The sequence below is a fragment of the Bos javanicus genome, chromosome 13 (genome assembly GCF_032452875.1).
Source record: "Bos javanicus breed banteng chromosome 13, ARS-OSU_banteng_1.0, whole genome shotgun sequence".
Classification (NCBI taxonomy): domain Eukaryota; kingdom Metazoa; phylum Chordata; class Mammalia; order Artiodactyla; family Bovidae; genus Bos; species Bos javanicus.
This window is the reverse complement of record NC_083880.1, coordinates 17,172,699-17,185,612: the sequence shown is the minus strand read 5'-3', so window position 1 is coordinate 17,185,612 and position 12,914 is coordinate 17,172,699. Positions and strand designations below refer to the sequence as shown.

General features: G+C 47.3%; 2 protein-coding genes across 3 annotated transcripts in view; one reads left to right on the top strand and one right to left on the bottom strand.

The window, feature by feature from the left end:
- The window catches only part of FBH1 (F-box DNA helicase 1), a 37,278-nt gene extending 33,460 nt beyond the window's left edge, over nucleotides 1–3,818 (top strand). For both annotated transcript variants that reach the window (XM_061435774.1, XM_061435773.1), the window contains 2 exons: nucleotides 2,747–2,878; nucleotides 3,362–3,818. In XM_061435774.1, coding sequence (XP_061291758.1) covers nucleotides 2,747–2,878; nucleotides 3,362–3,532 — 303 coding nt within the window. In that variant the 3' untranslated portion in view covers nucleotides 3,533–3,818. The remainder of the gene's footprint in view (nucleotides 1–2,746; nucleotides 2,879–3,361) is intronic.
- Nucleotides 3,819–7,179: 3,361 nt separating this feature from the next.
- The window catches only part of IL15RA (interleukin 15 receptor subunit alpha), a 45,244-nt gene continuing 39,509 nt past the window's right edge, over nucleotides 7,180–12,914 (bottom strand). Inside the window, exon 6 of the mRNA XM_061435779.1 lies at nucleotides 7,180–10,224. Within this exon, the coding sequence (XP_061291763.1) occupies nucleotides 10,133–10,224 (92 nt within the window). The 3' untranslated portion in view covers nucleotides 7,180–10,132. The remainder of the gene's footprint in view (nucleotides 10,225–12,914) is intronic.

Sequence of the window (12,914 nt, the reverse complement as noted above, 5' to 3'; positions counted from 1 at the left end):
ACAGCCCCCGTTATTGTCTCATAAAATTTATGGTGATTCCACATGGCCTCTACCACCCGATCCATAATCATACTTTTATGATTATCTCGGAAATGTCTTTTTATAGTTGATTTGTTCAGATCAGGACCCAGACAGACATTTGGTTATTAGGTCTCTTAAATTTCTTTATTTAGAGCAGCCCAGGACCCGTCCCCCATCCCTGACACTTCTGACTGTTTGTGGAAACTGCATCAGTTGTTCCCCAGAGCGTCCCCTCTTTTCCGTTTGTCCTGCAGTCACCTGCCCTGGGTTGCCATCACGGGAAGTCACCTGAGGGGCGTGACTGGGCTGGGGTCTAACTGTTCTGGCAGGAACCCTCCACGGTGCGGGGGCAGCAGGCTTCACTCTGTGCTGTGTCCGTCAGGAGGCAGCGGTTTCAGATTCTCTCCCTCCTAGTGATGCTCAGGCTGTTCACCTCTTTAGCAGACAGAGCTAGGAAATCCATATTTTTGACACTGATCATTTCAACCCCAGTCTTTAATTTAAGCTTCTTGTTGAATGCAGCACAGATATATAAAATAGACACGCAGGCGCAACGGGCAGAGGTGGGCTGCCCTCTGTCTGCACTGTCGGGAGCAGGTGGCCAGCTACGCTTACAACCCTCGTCACTTGTGGTTCTCCAGCCCAGTCCTTTAAGGGTTTTTACGTCTTTACACATTACACAGTTTACTTTCTTTTACATTTGAATCTTTTCTCTTACACTGAAACTCTTGGTTCAGAACCGTATTTATTAATTGCTTATTTATATTATTCTGGGTGTCAAATTTTTCAAGTAGTACCAATATTACTGTTGACAGAATACTGTGTGGAATTAAAGATTTCCTAACAGGTCTGTCTGTTAATATTCCACTGAAGATGTGTAGTCAGAGTACAGTGTTTTGAAGTACCATGCTTGAAATGAGTCTTTTCCCCTCTGTGTGACTTGATCATTAGTTTAAGCACAGGTAGACGTATTTGTTTATCTGCAGCCCCTACAAGGATTGCTGTCCTCCTTCATTATCTTTTTTGAATGTATGAAGCTTATGTTTCTGAAATCAGAACTTTGTAACAGGTGTCCTTTGAGAAGTCTTGTTCCCTCCCTATCTCCTGTAGACTTTCTCTCCTTCCATCATTGATAGCTAGTTTTTAAAAATTAGTTTTTGATATTTTTTTTGCAGATATTGACAAATATGTATAGATGTATTTTTCTATTTTCCTTTTCCATAAAAGGTAGCATTCTATAATATTCTATACCTCACTTTTTATCAGTTTCTAAAGCTTTTTCTCCTCCTTTTTATAGCTGAGTAGTATTCACTGCATCCATCTGACATGACTTATATAGTTCCTCACCCATGGATATTGGCTTTTTTCCAGTCTTTTGCATTTAATACTTTTGCCACCATGCATGATCTTAGGCACAAGTCATTTTCTGTTTTAGTTAATGCATCTTGGGGATACAATTCTACAGTCAAACTTTCTGGGTAAAGGATAATGAATGTATCACTTTTCTAGGTTTTGCCATATTCATCACGGGAATTGTATGTCTTGGAGTCCCACAAGTTTTGTGTTAGAGTCTCGCAGACTTTAAAGCTAACTGGAAGTATGTCAGTGGCTCATGCACACATTTTGTGTTAGAAATGAGCTTTCTCCAAGGAGAAAAGAACACAGACTCTGCAGAAGTGCTTCCTTCTCACTAAGGCTGGTTAGGAGACACCTGTTGGTCCAGGGGCTAGCACGGCCCATTTGTGTGACCAGATGATTCTTAGTCTGAAGGGCCTTGCATGAGGGGAGGACTTCTGCTTTTTCTCTGTTGTGGTTTATGACTCCATCTGGGAACATCCTGTTTCAGACGTGGTGAGGTCCACCCTGGTCAGCAGTTAGTTGTTCGTACACACTGGCAGGAACATGAGCATTTGTATATTTTCTGTTCTTTCTTGTAGCAGGTAGGCAGACCCTGAAAGACAGAAAAACCACATAAATCAGAACCTTAGACCTGGATTTTGAAAAAAAAAAAAATTGGATAAATAGCTAGTTGTAATTCAGAAAAACCCATGAAATCATCCTTGTTTTGTCGGCAAGCGTTGGAGGTCTTTCTGGTGTGCCAGCCCAGGTTGCCCTCCTCTGCCGCGGCGGCAGACCAGACCCTGGTGCCTGTTCTCGGGCGTCTCCCATCTGGGAGGGCGCTGGCATTTGACGCAGCATCCACTGCGTGCAGACGATGTGCGCCTGGCACACACTATCGTGCATCTTATCCAACAGCCAGCTGACCTGGGTGCTGGGTCTGTGCCTTTTGCAGGTAGAGCAGCAGAGCTCAGAGCTCGCTCACGGGAACAGCCAGGGGCTCGGGGAAATGGGCATGCACAGGTGTTTGAAGCTCACTGGGCTGTGAAGAGAACATGCAGATCATGTTTAATGTCACAGAGGCAGGTCAGCCTCAGATAAAATCCAGAAGTAGTCCTAAAATATTACAGCCGATAGTGTCACGTTTGTCCATTAAACGTTTTTTTTTAAACCAGTCATTTTAGTAAGAATGCAGCTGGACTGGGTCCCGCTGTGCGTGTTCTTTTGGAATTGGTGTTACGTGCAGGGAAAAGGCAGAGAAACAACGGAAGCCGCTGTGGTCCGTGCTTTTCTTATCTTGGGACTCATATGATGTCCTAGAGTGTTGGACGTCCAGGTAGAAAATTGCAGAGGCGCTGCAGCGACACCCTTGTTCTCTCCTTCCCAGGAATACTTCTTGCAGGCGGAGCTGACGAGTAACGTGCTGAAGACAGGCGTGGTGCGCTGCTGCGTGGGCCAGTGCAGCAACGCCATCCCTGTGGACGCCGCGCTCACCATGCGCAAGCTGCCCATCACCTACGTACGTGTCTCGGCCGCTGCCGCTGCCCTTCCCAGCGTTTAGCTCAGTCATCCGAGCTTTATTGCCAGGCAGCCCTGAGCCTGTCTGGGCCATGGGTGAGGGAGGTGAAGGGGAAGCTTGTCTGATCCTTCCATGAGGAGGTCTGGAGGTGCCCTGTGGACCTCAGCGTCACAGACGCTGGACCCCGTGGGGCCAGGCCAGGTGGCAGTCTGGGAGGCAGGCTGGTGCAGACGCTCAGGTGAGGACTGTTTCCTGGGGGCCCAGCTAGCTTTTTCCTGGCTTTTTCATCTCGTGCCTTATTACGCCCTGGGAACTTGATAAAGCAGAGTCCACCCTGGATGCTTTGCTGGGGGAGGTGTGACCTCAGGAACACACAGCAGGTCTGAAAGCATCGGAGTCTGATGGGGGGGGTCACACTTGGTGGTGGAAAACGTTTGTCCTCCAACTGTCCCCCTCCCCTCCTTTCCTTACCCCGCCCTGCAGAGCAACAGGAAGGAGAACAAGGGTGGGTACCTGTGCCACTCGTGTGTGGAGCAGCGCATCGGGCCGCTGGCCTTCCTGACCGCCTCCCCCGAGCAGGTGCGCGCCATGGTCCGCACGGTGGAGAATGTCGTACTGCCCCGGCATGAGGCCCTGCTCTTCCTCGTCTTCTGAGCGCTGGGATGCCCGGGGGGCTCCTGCCCCTGCAGACAGCGGCGTGGGGGGCTCCCTCCCTGAGGCCAGAGTCGCTCACAGAGCATTTTCCAAGGATGATGACGGTGGCCAAAGTTGGACCTGCTTTGTCTTCACCCCTGGAGGTAGCCAGACCCTGCCGCCCCTCCTCCACGTCAGTGGGCCAGGAACACGGGGGATGGTCTTTTGATAAAAACAAAACAAAACATTTTATGTATTTAAACTTTTATTACAAGGTCTCAATTAAACAGGCATTGTAGCACTGGCATTCCACTGTGTGAGGCCCCTGCCTTCACCCCCGCTGTTTCTGGACTTTCTCCGTTTCTCCACTTACTGTTGTCAAAGGTCTGTGACTGTTCATATCACACACTGAACAGAGTAGGAGGCTTTATGTCCAGGGGCAGCTGACACATCAGAAAGGAGATTTTTCATGCTCTGGGGAGGCGTGCACATGTGAGACCCAGGGTGCGCCCTTTCCTCGTGGGGCTCACAGCCTGAATGGGGAGGCACATGACACACAAGTGCACAGCGACTGTAGCTAGACGTCTCGTGTCCCTGCAGGCAGAGCAGAAGGCCAGAGCCCGAGAGCGGGGCGAGGCCGGCCAGCCACCACGCGGGGACACAGGCAGCTGGTTCCTGGTTGGGTGCTGGGGGAGTCAGTAATGCAGCTGTTCTCACAGAGGTGTGACTTAGCCACACGTGGACCCGGTGTTTGCACGTTTTCGCCACACAGCACATCAGGGATGCAGACAGCAGGTGGGGCACTGCCGGAGCTCCCCGGCTCTGGTGTCTGAGCCCAGGCCGCTAAGTGGGGAGCAGGCTTCCCGCCTCATGCGGCTCCCCTCGTCTCGCCCACATCGGGCCTCTGGTGGAGCTTGGCGAGCGAGCAGGCCGGTGAGGAAAGCAAGGGTGCTGGCGGACGGGACGGCTGTGTGAAGAGGGTGAGGGCTGCGTTAACATCTGCACAGGGAGGAGCATTCACGCGGTGGGCCCTGAGCACGGCTGGGGCGGGCTTCCTCACCCCTCTGCCGTGCTCCTGGCCCAGCCTCGCTTGGTGCTCCTGGATCACTCGGAACAAAGCAGCGAGTGGGAGGGAGTGGTTTGGATTTGCAGGGCACAATGTTCAGAGTCTTTCAGTAGAAGGGTTTGGGGAGGGGATGGCTAGAGAGGGCCCCACGAACACGTTTTCTGGAAGTCTGTTTTGCTCACTGGAGAGGAGGGTGCTTGCGATTGTTGGAGGAGTATATCCTAGGCCTCCATTGAGCACCTCTTGGGCAGGCCCGACCATGGGTGTCTGGAATCACATGCAGTCCTGACACAGAGAGGGCAGTCAGGACTGTGATGCCTGTGGGGGTTTAGAGGTGAGCGTCCAGAGCTGGAGCCGCACTGCTGCCCTGGGGCCAAAGAGGCGCCCATCAGAGTGGAGGGTGGGGGACCACCAGAATGGGTGGTGCTGGAGCTGTGTTTAATGTTGGAGTGAATGGCTAGCTGCCCACTAAAGAAGGGGAGAAGCTTCTGGAAAGAAGGAGCAACGTGAAGGGCAAGCGTGTTTGTGGTCATGGTGCCACAGTAAACACCAGTGTTAGGATTTTGGTACTTATTTAAAAAATAATAGGATCCAGGAATTGATACTGGTACTTTATTTTTTAAGTGTCATATAAGGATTTCTAAAATGTCAGTAAAATCAAATAGTTGGTGTGTTTCAAATAGAAAAATAATTTTTAAATACACAGTAAAAATAGAAATGTTATTTATTTTAGTTTCTTAAGGAAATCAGTAATCAGTTTATTAAGATAGAAATTCCTATATAGAATTTATAGTTTTGTTAAATATACTTATAAAGTTAATTATATTCTATTTATTTTTATTACAGATTTTTTTATTGAAGTGTAGTTGATTTACAATATTATGTTAGTTTCAGGCGTACAACATAATTAATATTTTTATAGATTACACTCCATTTAAAGTTATTAAAAATGGTTATATTTCCCTGTGCTGTACAATATATCTTTGTTGCTTATTTACTTTATACATAATAGTTTGCATCTTCTAATCCCATACCCGTGTATATAAGTGTTAAATATCCATTATCATTTTAATGAGTGATTAGATGAAAAAAATAAAAGTGTTATTCAAAAATATAAACTAAGCACTGCATGGAAATGAAAATCTTTTAGCTCCTTTATAAAGGTTAGTCTTTAAAACATGGGGCTTCCCTGATTTCATTTAGTTGTGAATGTGTTTTTGTGCACATTTTCTGTAGAGATTTGTTTTGTTTTTACACCACATAAATTGGGAGAATAAGGAAAATAATTATAAGCTAGTTCCAGATATTTTTCTTTGGTTCATTCATTTTTAAGTAACCCCTTCTCATTGATAGCTTAAATGAGATCTTTTTTCAGCTGTTTAAGAATGTTCAGTCTTTATAGCAAGTTCTAGTATTTTATTTCAAAGTTAGGATTTCTGATTTGTCTCCATCTTCTTTGATTTTATCATGTATATAGAGGTTCTGATGCAGAATTAGCGATATAAAAACAAATTCTGTTATGTCATGTAATTCGTTTGTTTAGAAGTTATTGGAAATAAAAATTATTCTTGAAATAGTGTTAAAATATCATAGTGCATTGTAGATTATGCATTACTTTTTCCTTTCATATAATTATTCTCAAGGCATATTTCAGATTTTAGATTTTTTTTTAAAAACTAGGTGATAGCATTTGATGAACCTAAAGTATTGGTACAGAGAAATTTTAAAATATCACAGAATATCAGCAACTGAAATTGCAGTCACTAAAGGTATGACCTGTAGGAAATGTTTGGAGAGATGAGATGTGTTTGGCTGGGGCATGTGTGCAGTAGGAGCAGGCTAGGGAGGGCCAGGTCACCAAGGGCGCTGGACACGAAGGAGTGTGGGTGGTGTGCTCAAAAATTATGAGAAGTCAGTGAGAAATTGTAAGACATTAGATTTCCTTTTCAGGAAGAGCATTCCAGTTGTAGATTGGAGGATGTTTTGGGAAGGTCAGCTCAGTTAAGAGGCTCAGAGTCCTGATCTCAGCTAGAAATGACATCTGCTGGGCTGGACCAGCACAGGCGAAGTGGTCCAGTGAGATGGGCTTGTCCTCTAGTGAGTGGTCCTCAGAGTGTGGCCCCCAGGTGAGCAGTGTCACATCCCCTGGGACCTTGATACAAATGCACATTCTGTTCCTCACCCACATCTGCTGGGTCAAAACTCATGAGACTGAGGCCAGCAGTTAGTATTCTTCTTATTATTATTACTTTTTATTAGAATGTCTTTGCTTTACAATGCTGTTAGTTTCTGCTGTACAGCAGTGTGAATCAGTTATAGTACATATACACGCATCCCCTCTCTTTGGGATTTCCTTCCCATTTACATCATCGTAGAGTATTGAGTACAGTTCCCTGTGCTTGGCGATCAGTTTTGCACATAGCACTGTGTATACGTCTGTCTCTGTCTCCCACTTCATCCCATTCCCCTCCCCATTTTGTATCCATACGTTTGTTCTCTGCACCTGTCTCTTCATTTCTACTTTGCAAATAAATTCATCTGTACCATTTTTCTAGATTCCACATATGAGCGATATTGGTTTTACTCTTTCTGACTTATTTCACATTCTTTATGACAGCCTCTAGGTCCATCCACATCTCTGCAAATGGCATAGTTTTGTTCCTTTTTGTGGCTGAATAATACTCCATTGTATATATATGTACCACATCTTCTTTATCCATTCATCTGTTGAGGGACATGTGGTTGATGTTGATGTTTAACGAGCCCTACAAGTGATTCTGATGTGCACTGAGTTCTGAGAACTTCTGCTTTTGGGATTAAAGAGGTCAAATCAGTAGGACTTAGGGCTTCATTGGGGGTAATAAGTCGGTGGTAGGAATCCTGACAAGACCCCTGGGTTTCTGGCTCATTTGCAGTGTGGGTGAGGGTACCCTTCATTGGGACAGAAAACATGGGACGTAGTAGGTTTGTGTAAAAACACTGATGGACTTGGTTTTGACTTGTCCAAGTTTGGGTGCTTATAAGAAACCCAAGTAGGTTTGCTGATGGGGACACAGGTCTGTAGGTCAGCAGACTGGCATGGACTGGAAGCAGTTTAGAGTTGTCGTGTGTAAGTGGCGGGTGAGGAAGACCAGCATGAGGGTTTCGACGAGTCCACTCCACCATAGTGTCCAGAAAAGAAAGCACAGAGGAACACCAGGCTTGAGCTGAGAAAGGAAGAGCATTCTCTGAAGAGGCAACAGCCAGTTCCCAAAGATGGAGTTGCTGCTGAATTCAGGAGAGGAAGGGGTTTAAGTGGAAGTGGCTTCAGCGTCCAGCACTGCCCAGACCAGCACGGATGGGGAATAAAGTTGCAAAGCCAGAGGCGGTGTTAGCGTGGTCAGTTCAGTGAGGCCAGGAGCTGGACCGCGGGGGCTAACGTGGATGGGGCCTTTAGGTAACCGAACATGATCATAGACCAGTCTTACATGTGTACTTTGGTTGCTTCCTGAAGCCATACTTCAGGGACAGCAAATAGGATCCTTTTTTAAAGGCATAAACCTGTTCGGACAAAGACAACAGGGAGAAAGTGACAGCCACAAGAGTCTGGAGGTTGGGAAGCAGATAAGTGAGTGATGACTGACAGCTCCCCAGGCCCAAGAACTCTGACAAGGGGCGGGACTTAATGGTGCTGGGACCCCGGGAATTAGGAGTAAAGGTGGAGCAGGAACAGTGGCCGAGAGTTTGAATAAAAGCCAGTTACATCCTCCTTGCTGTCCTGTGAAACTGGGCAACGTCTCGTCCTCAACCCTGGCGGAATCCAGAGCTTTGGTCTCTAGGAAGGATGAAACAGGAGGCTCTCCTGAAAGAGACCAGGCACAGCTGAGGGCCAGGGCCACGGTGGACACAGGCCGTCATCATCTCGAGCTCAGGCGGCTGCAGCAGAAGGCTTGTAACCTTCAGACTCCAACTTCTCCCAGCTCTGGAAGCTGGGAGTGTGAGGGGAAGGCACTGGCACCTGGCTGTTGAGCACCTGCTTCCTGGTTCACAGAGAGCATCTTCTCACTGTGTCTTCACCTGAGGAAGGAGCAGGGAGCTCTCGGGTCTGTTCCCAAGACGCTGATCCCATCCCGAGGGCTTCACCCCGTGACCTCATCACCCCCAAAGGCCCCATCTCCTGACACCGTCCCCTTGGTGGGGGTGTGGTTAGGAATCAACATCCTAGTTTTATACATATGCATGCACATGCTAGATGGGAGACCAGCAACTTCTGTAGGGAGTAGACCCAACTTCAGTGAAACACCCACAGTGATGTAGATTCCTTGGGTGACTGGCCCCCTGGAACCCGTATCGGCATCAGACTACCCAAGTGCCCAGGGTTTCAAATAAGTTTTTAGTGCTCGACCCTTAAATAGGAGCCGCAGACCAACCAAATGTGGATCTCCAGCCATCTGAAAAGAGCCTCCAAGACGAAAGTGGGATATCAAAACAGAAAAGAATCAACTTGAAAGAAACGGTCTGTACAAGGAAAAGAAAAATCTAAATCTCTTAAATGTATTCAAAGAATAAGAGAAGACAGTGTATGCATGAGATAACAGGATCAGTTGTGTGTGTGTGTGTGTGTGAGTATTTGGAGACAAAAGTATAAAATGAAAAACCAATAGAATAGTTGAAAGAAGTTGAAAAAATAATATAGGAAGTTGAACAAAAGATTGAAAGGAGACACATGATCAGAACCGCCTTAAGAGGTTGAGCATCTCAATGCCAAAGGAGTTTGGCAAAAAGAAAACAAGCTGGCAACTTTCATTTTTAATATGAAAAATCACCCAGAACTGAATTATGAGTTTGCTGGTTGAAATGATCAGCAAAATATATGAAGATAGACCTCCAGCGAGCCAGAGATGGAGATCCTACAGGAAGAGCATTACCTGTGTGCAAAGGTCCAGGAGTGGAAACATCTTCAGGTTATGCAACTCCACACCGAGGAGCTGCACCTCAGAACCCAGGGAAAGCGATTTCCAGCCTAGCATCCCAAACCTAACCAAAGGACCAGTAAAATAAAGACGCTTTTACATGTAAAAATGTCATCCACCACGCTGCCTGCCTTAGGAAGCTGCAGGAAGGCTGAATCCCAGCACAGTAAGGGGCCAGTCAGGATGAGGAGGACCTTCCCTAGCAAACAGCAAGCCTGACCCAGGACAGGGGAGTCCTGGGCAGAATATTTCCGTAGAGGGCAGAATGTGGGCTGGAGTTGGTGATGCATAGAGTAATCCAGATTTGCTTTCCTGGAGTCTGGGTGAGGTCCACTTCCTTTGATGCACACGACAGTGTGGAAGGGAATTAATACCCCAAAGTGGGAACTCATTTGAGAAGGAGGGAGGGAGCAGGCAGCCACTGGGGCCTGGTTGTCTAGTATTTACATTGACCTTATCCAGGAAGCAACTTCAATGTTTATGAGCCTGGTAGACACACTTGGGACACCAAGTGTCACCTTATTCAGCTCTCCTGACAAGCCTGGGGGAGCAGGTGGTGAGCCAGGCTCTAGGGTGGTTGATCAGTAGCACGTAGCATAGTGCTCAGGTTGAAACCAGTGTGATCTCCAAACCCATGGTGTTTCCACCACCGGCACGTCGACGGTTGGCACTGGAGCTCTTCCGAAAACCCAGATCTGTCGGAAACAAAGCATAGAAGGCTTTCAGATGTTCTCAGCCATGGCATTCTTCAAACCAAATTTTACTCACAATAAATACAGCTGCCATACTCAGAGTAGCAGCTAGAATTCCTTCTAAGCTCTCCCCTGGGAAGCTCCCAAGCTGAGCAGCCTCTAAGGGTTCTGGGAAACCTTAGAGGTTTCTGGAAGACCAGAGACACTGCAGCCTCATGTAGCGCAGGGGGCGCTGGACCTCTTGGAGTTAGAGCAACTCTGGTGCCCTCCTGATGTCGGTTTTCTCAGAGGGTATTCTGAAGATTCCATGCGAGTTTTATAATTAGTGCCTTTGGCTCTCTGCCCAGATATGTGACGAAACAGTCCTGTACAGATAACCAAGTTCATGGTGATGGAGTCCATGAGAAAGGGCCCCCTGGGTAGTGCCTGGGACTTGAGCAGGACCCAAAGATTCTGCTGATTGCAACCAGTCCCTGCACAACCTTCAGTCTTCAAGGCTGCTTTTGTTTCAGTTTGTTTATATAATAGTCACTGAGCAGTCCTGGAACCACCTAGGGTCACAGCAACCCCTGGAGCAGGGGAGGGGGTTGTAGGAGAACCACAAAGCTGCACAGTTGGTGAGTGTGCCATTCCAGGCCACTCCTGCTCCATCTCAGGCTGTTAGCAGAACTTATGCTGTTTTTCTGTCATCTGTAAGGCAGATCACGATTCAGAGTTATTCCTCCTTCCCTACTTCTCTGTGATTAGCAATACTTGCTTCTACTACCAAATCATTCTGGTGGGAATGCTTTGGTGACAAGTGATGAAAACAGTCTGTAATAAGGAAAGAAGATGCAATGGAAGAATGTTGGGGGCTCGGAGGATCACAGGAAGTTGGAGGATTAGGTTAGGAAAGCTGGGAGGAATTGAGGCAGCCTGGAGAGCTAAGACAACGGCAGCATGACAACCACTTGGTGCCTCCAAAGCACTGCCGGCTGCCGCTCCATCAGTTCTGCTGTGTTTCCTCATTCCATACTCAGTGCTTCTCACCAGGTGAGGGCATCCGATGGGCCTCACGTGGGTCTGGATCTGCACCCTGGTGGGAGCCGGAGAAGGGGATATCAGCCTCTCTGCGTGTGGGCGAGAGGTCTCCAACATGATTGCAGATCACTTTGCCAACAGTGGTGTGTTTAATCAAAGCTTTTTCCAGTAGTCACATGCAGATGTGAGAGTCAAACCATAAAGAAGGCTGAGCCCTAAAGAATTGATGCTTTCAAAGTGTGGTGTTGGAGAAGACTCCTGAGAGTCCCTTGGACTGCAAGGAAATCCAACCAGTCCATCCTAAAGGAAATCAACCCTGATTATTCATTGGAAGGACTGTTGCTGAAGCTCCAGTACTTTGGCCACCTGATGAGAAGAGCTGACTCATTGGAAAAGACCCTGATGCTGGGAAAGATTGAGGGCAGGAGGAGGGGACAACAGAGGATGAGATGTTGGATGGCATCACTGACTCAATGGACATGAATTTGAGCAAACTGAGAGACGGTGAATGACAGGGAAGCCTGGCCTGCTGCAGTCCTTGGTTTTGCAAAGAGTTGGACGCAACAGCCACTGAGCAACAACGACAAATTGGAGAAGACAGAGCGTCACACCCCAGGTTACTCAGGTCCAGAGAAGTAGAATGGGTGGGTTCATAGACAGGACCCTAGGGGAGAAAAGTGAACCATGACTCCTTTATACTTGTAACACCGTATATTTATAAATTCTGTGAAAATGTCACATGTTGAGTTCCTGATTTGTTCCTGACAGTGTGAGGTGTTGGGGATGCTTTGATTTGAATTGAGCTGGTTTCTTTGCCTTCAAGACTTATGGGAAAACCAACAAGTAAACCCAAGATTCTCAGCTAGGTTCTTGAAATTCTGAGGCCAGAATTGAAGCAGATCAGTCAGTTGGAAACATGTAACCACCCTTAAATGTGCCCCTTTGGTCCCTGTTCTCTTACTTCCTAACATCTAGAAGAGAGTTTATAAAGACGAAAGTCTTATTTACTGATCAAGTCAAGGTAAAAAAGATGATAGGCAGTTTTCTTTGTGACAAATGTTGTGTAGGACAGGAAATGAGAGCAGGGAAAAATATGAATTATGTAGGTTCATAGCCAACTGACAGTGTCATCTGGGCTCAAGACCTCTAACACCTGTAGAGCTCACATCCTTTTGAGTCCTGCGTGCTTTCTCCACTAAAAATAAAAAGATGGACTCTTCCCAGTGCCTGGCAGGTGCTGACTCCTATCATTCTCCTCACTCATCCATCCAACACTCCTTGGCATTTACGGACTACCAAGGATGGAAAGACAAATGCTGGCCCTGGGCAGTACCAAGGTAGAATCTCCCCAGATGGTTCCCCTGATTCCTTCCCTCCTCTTTTGTCAGCCCACCACATCTCCGAGAGTCTGGGCGGCCCAGCGACTTGCTTTGACCAATGAAATGAAACAGATGTGCCCATAAGATGTGGCAGTCCCCACCCTTAAGGGGCCTGGCAGTTTCTTCTTTCACCTGGAAGTGGTCTGGCTGTCCCAAGGCCACCATCTGTGAAGAAGCCCAAGCTAGCCACATGGAGCATTCATGCAACGGAGCGCTAGGGCCCCACACAAGGGAGGTCTTCTCAGGTCTTCTAGCTCAGCCCAGCGACTAACGGAATGCAGACAAGTTGACGAC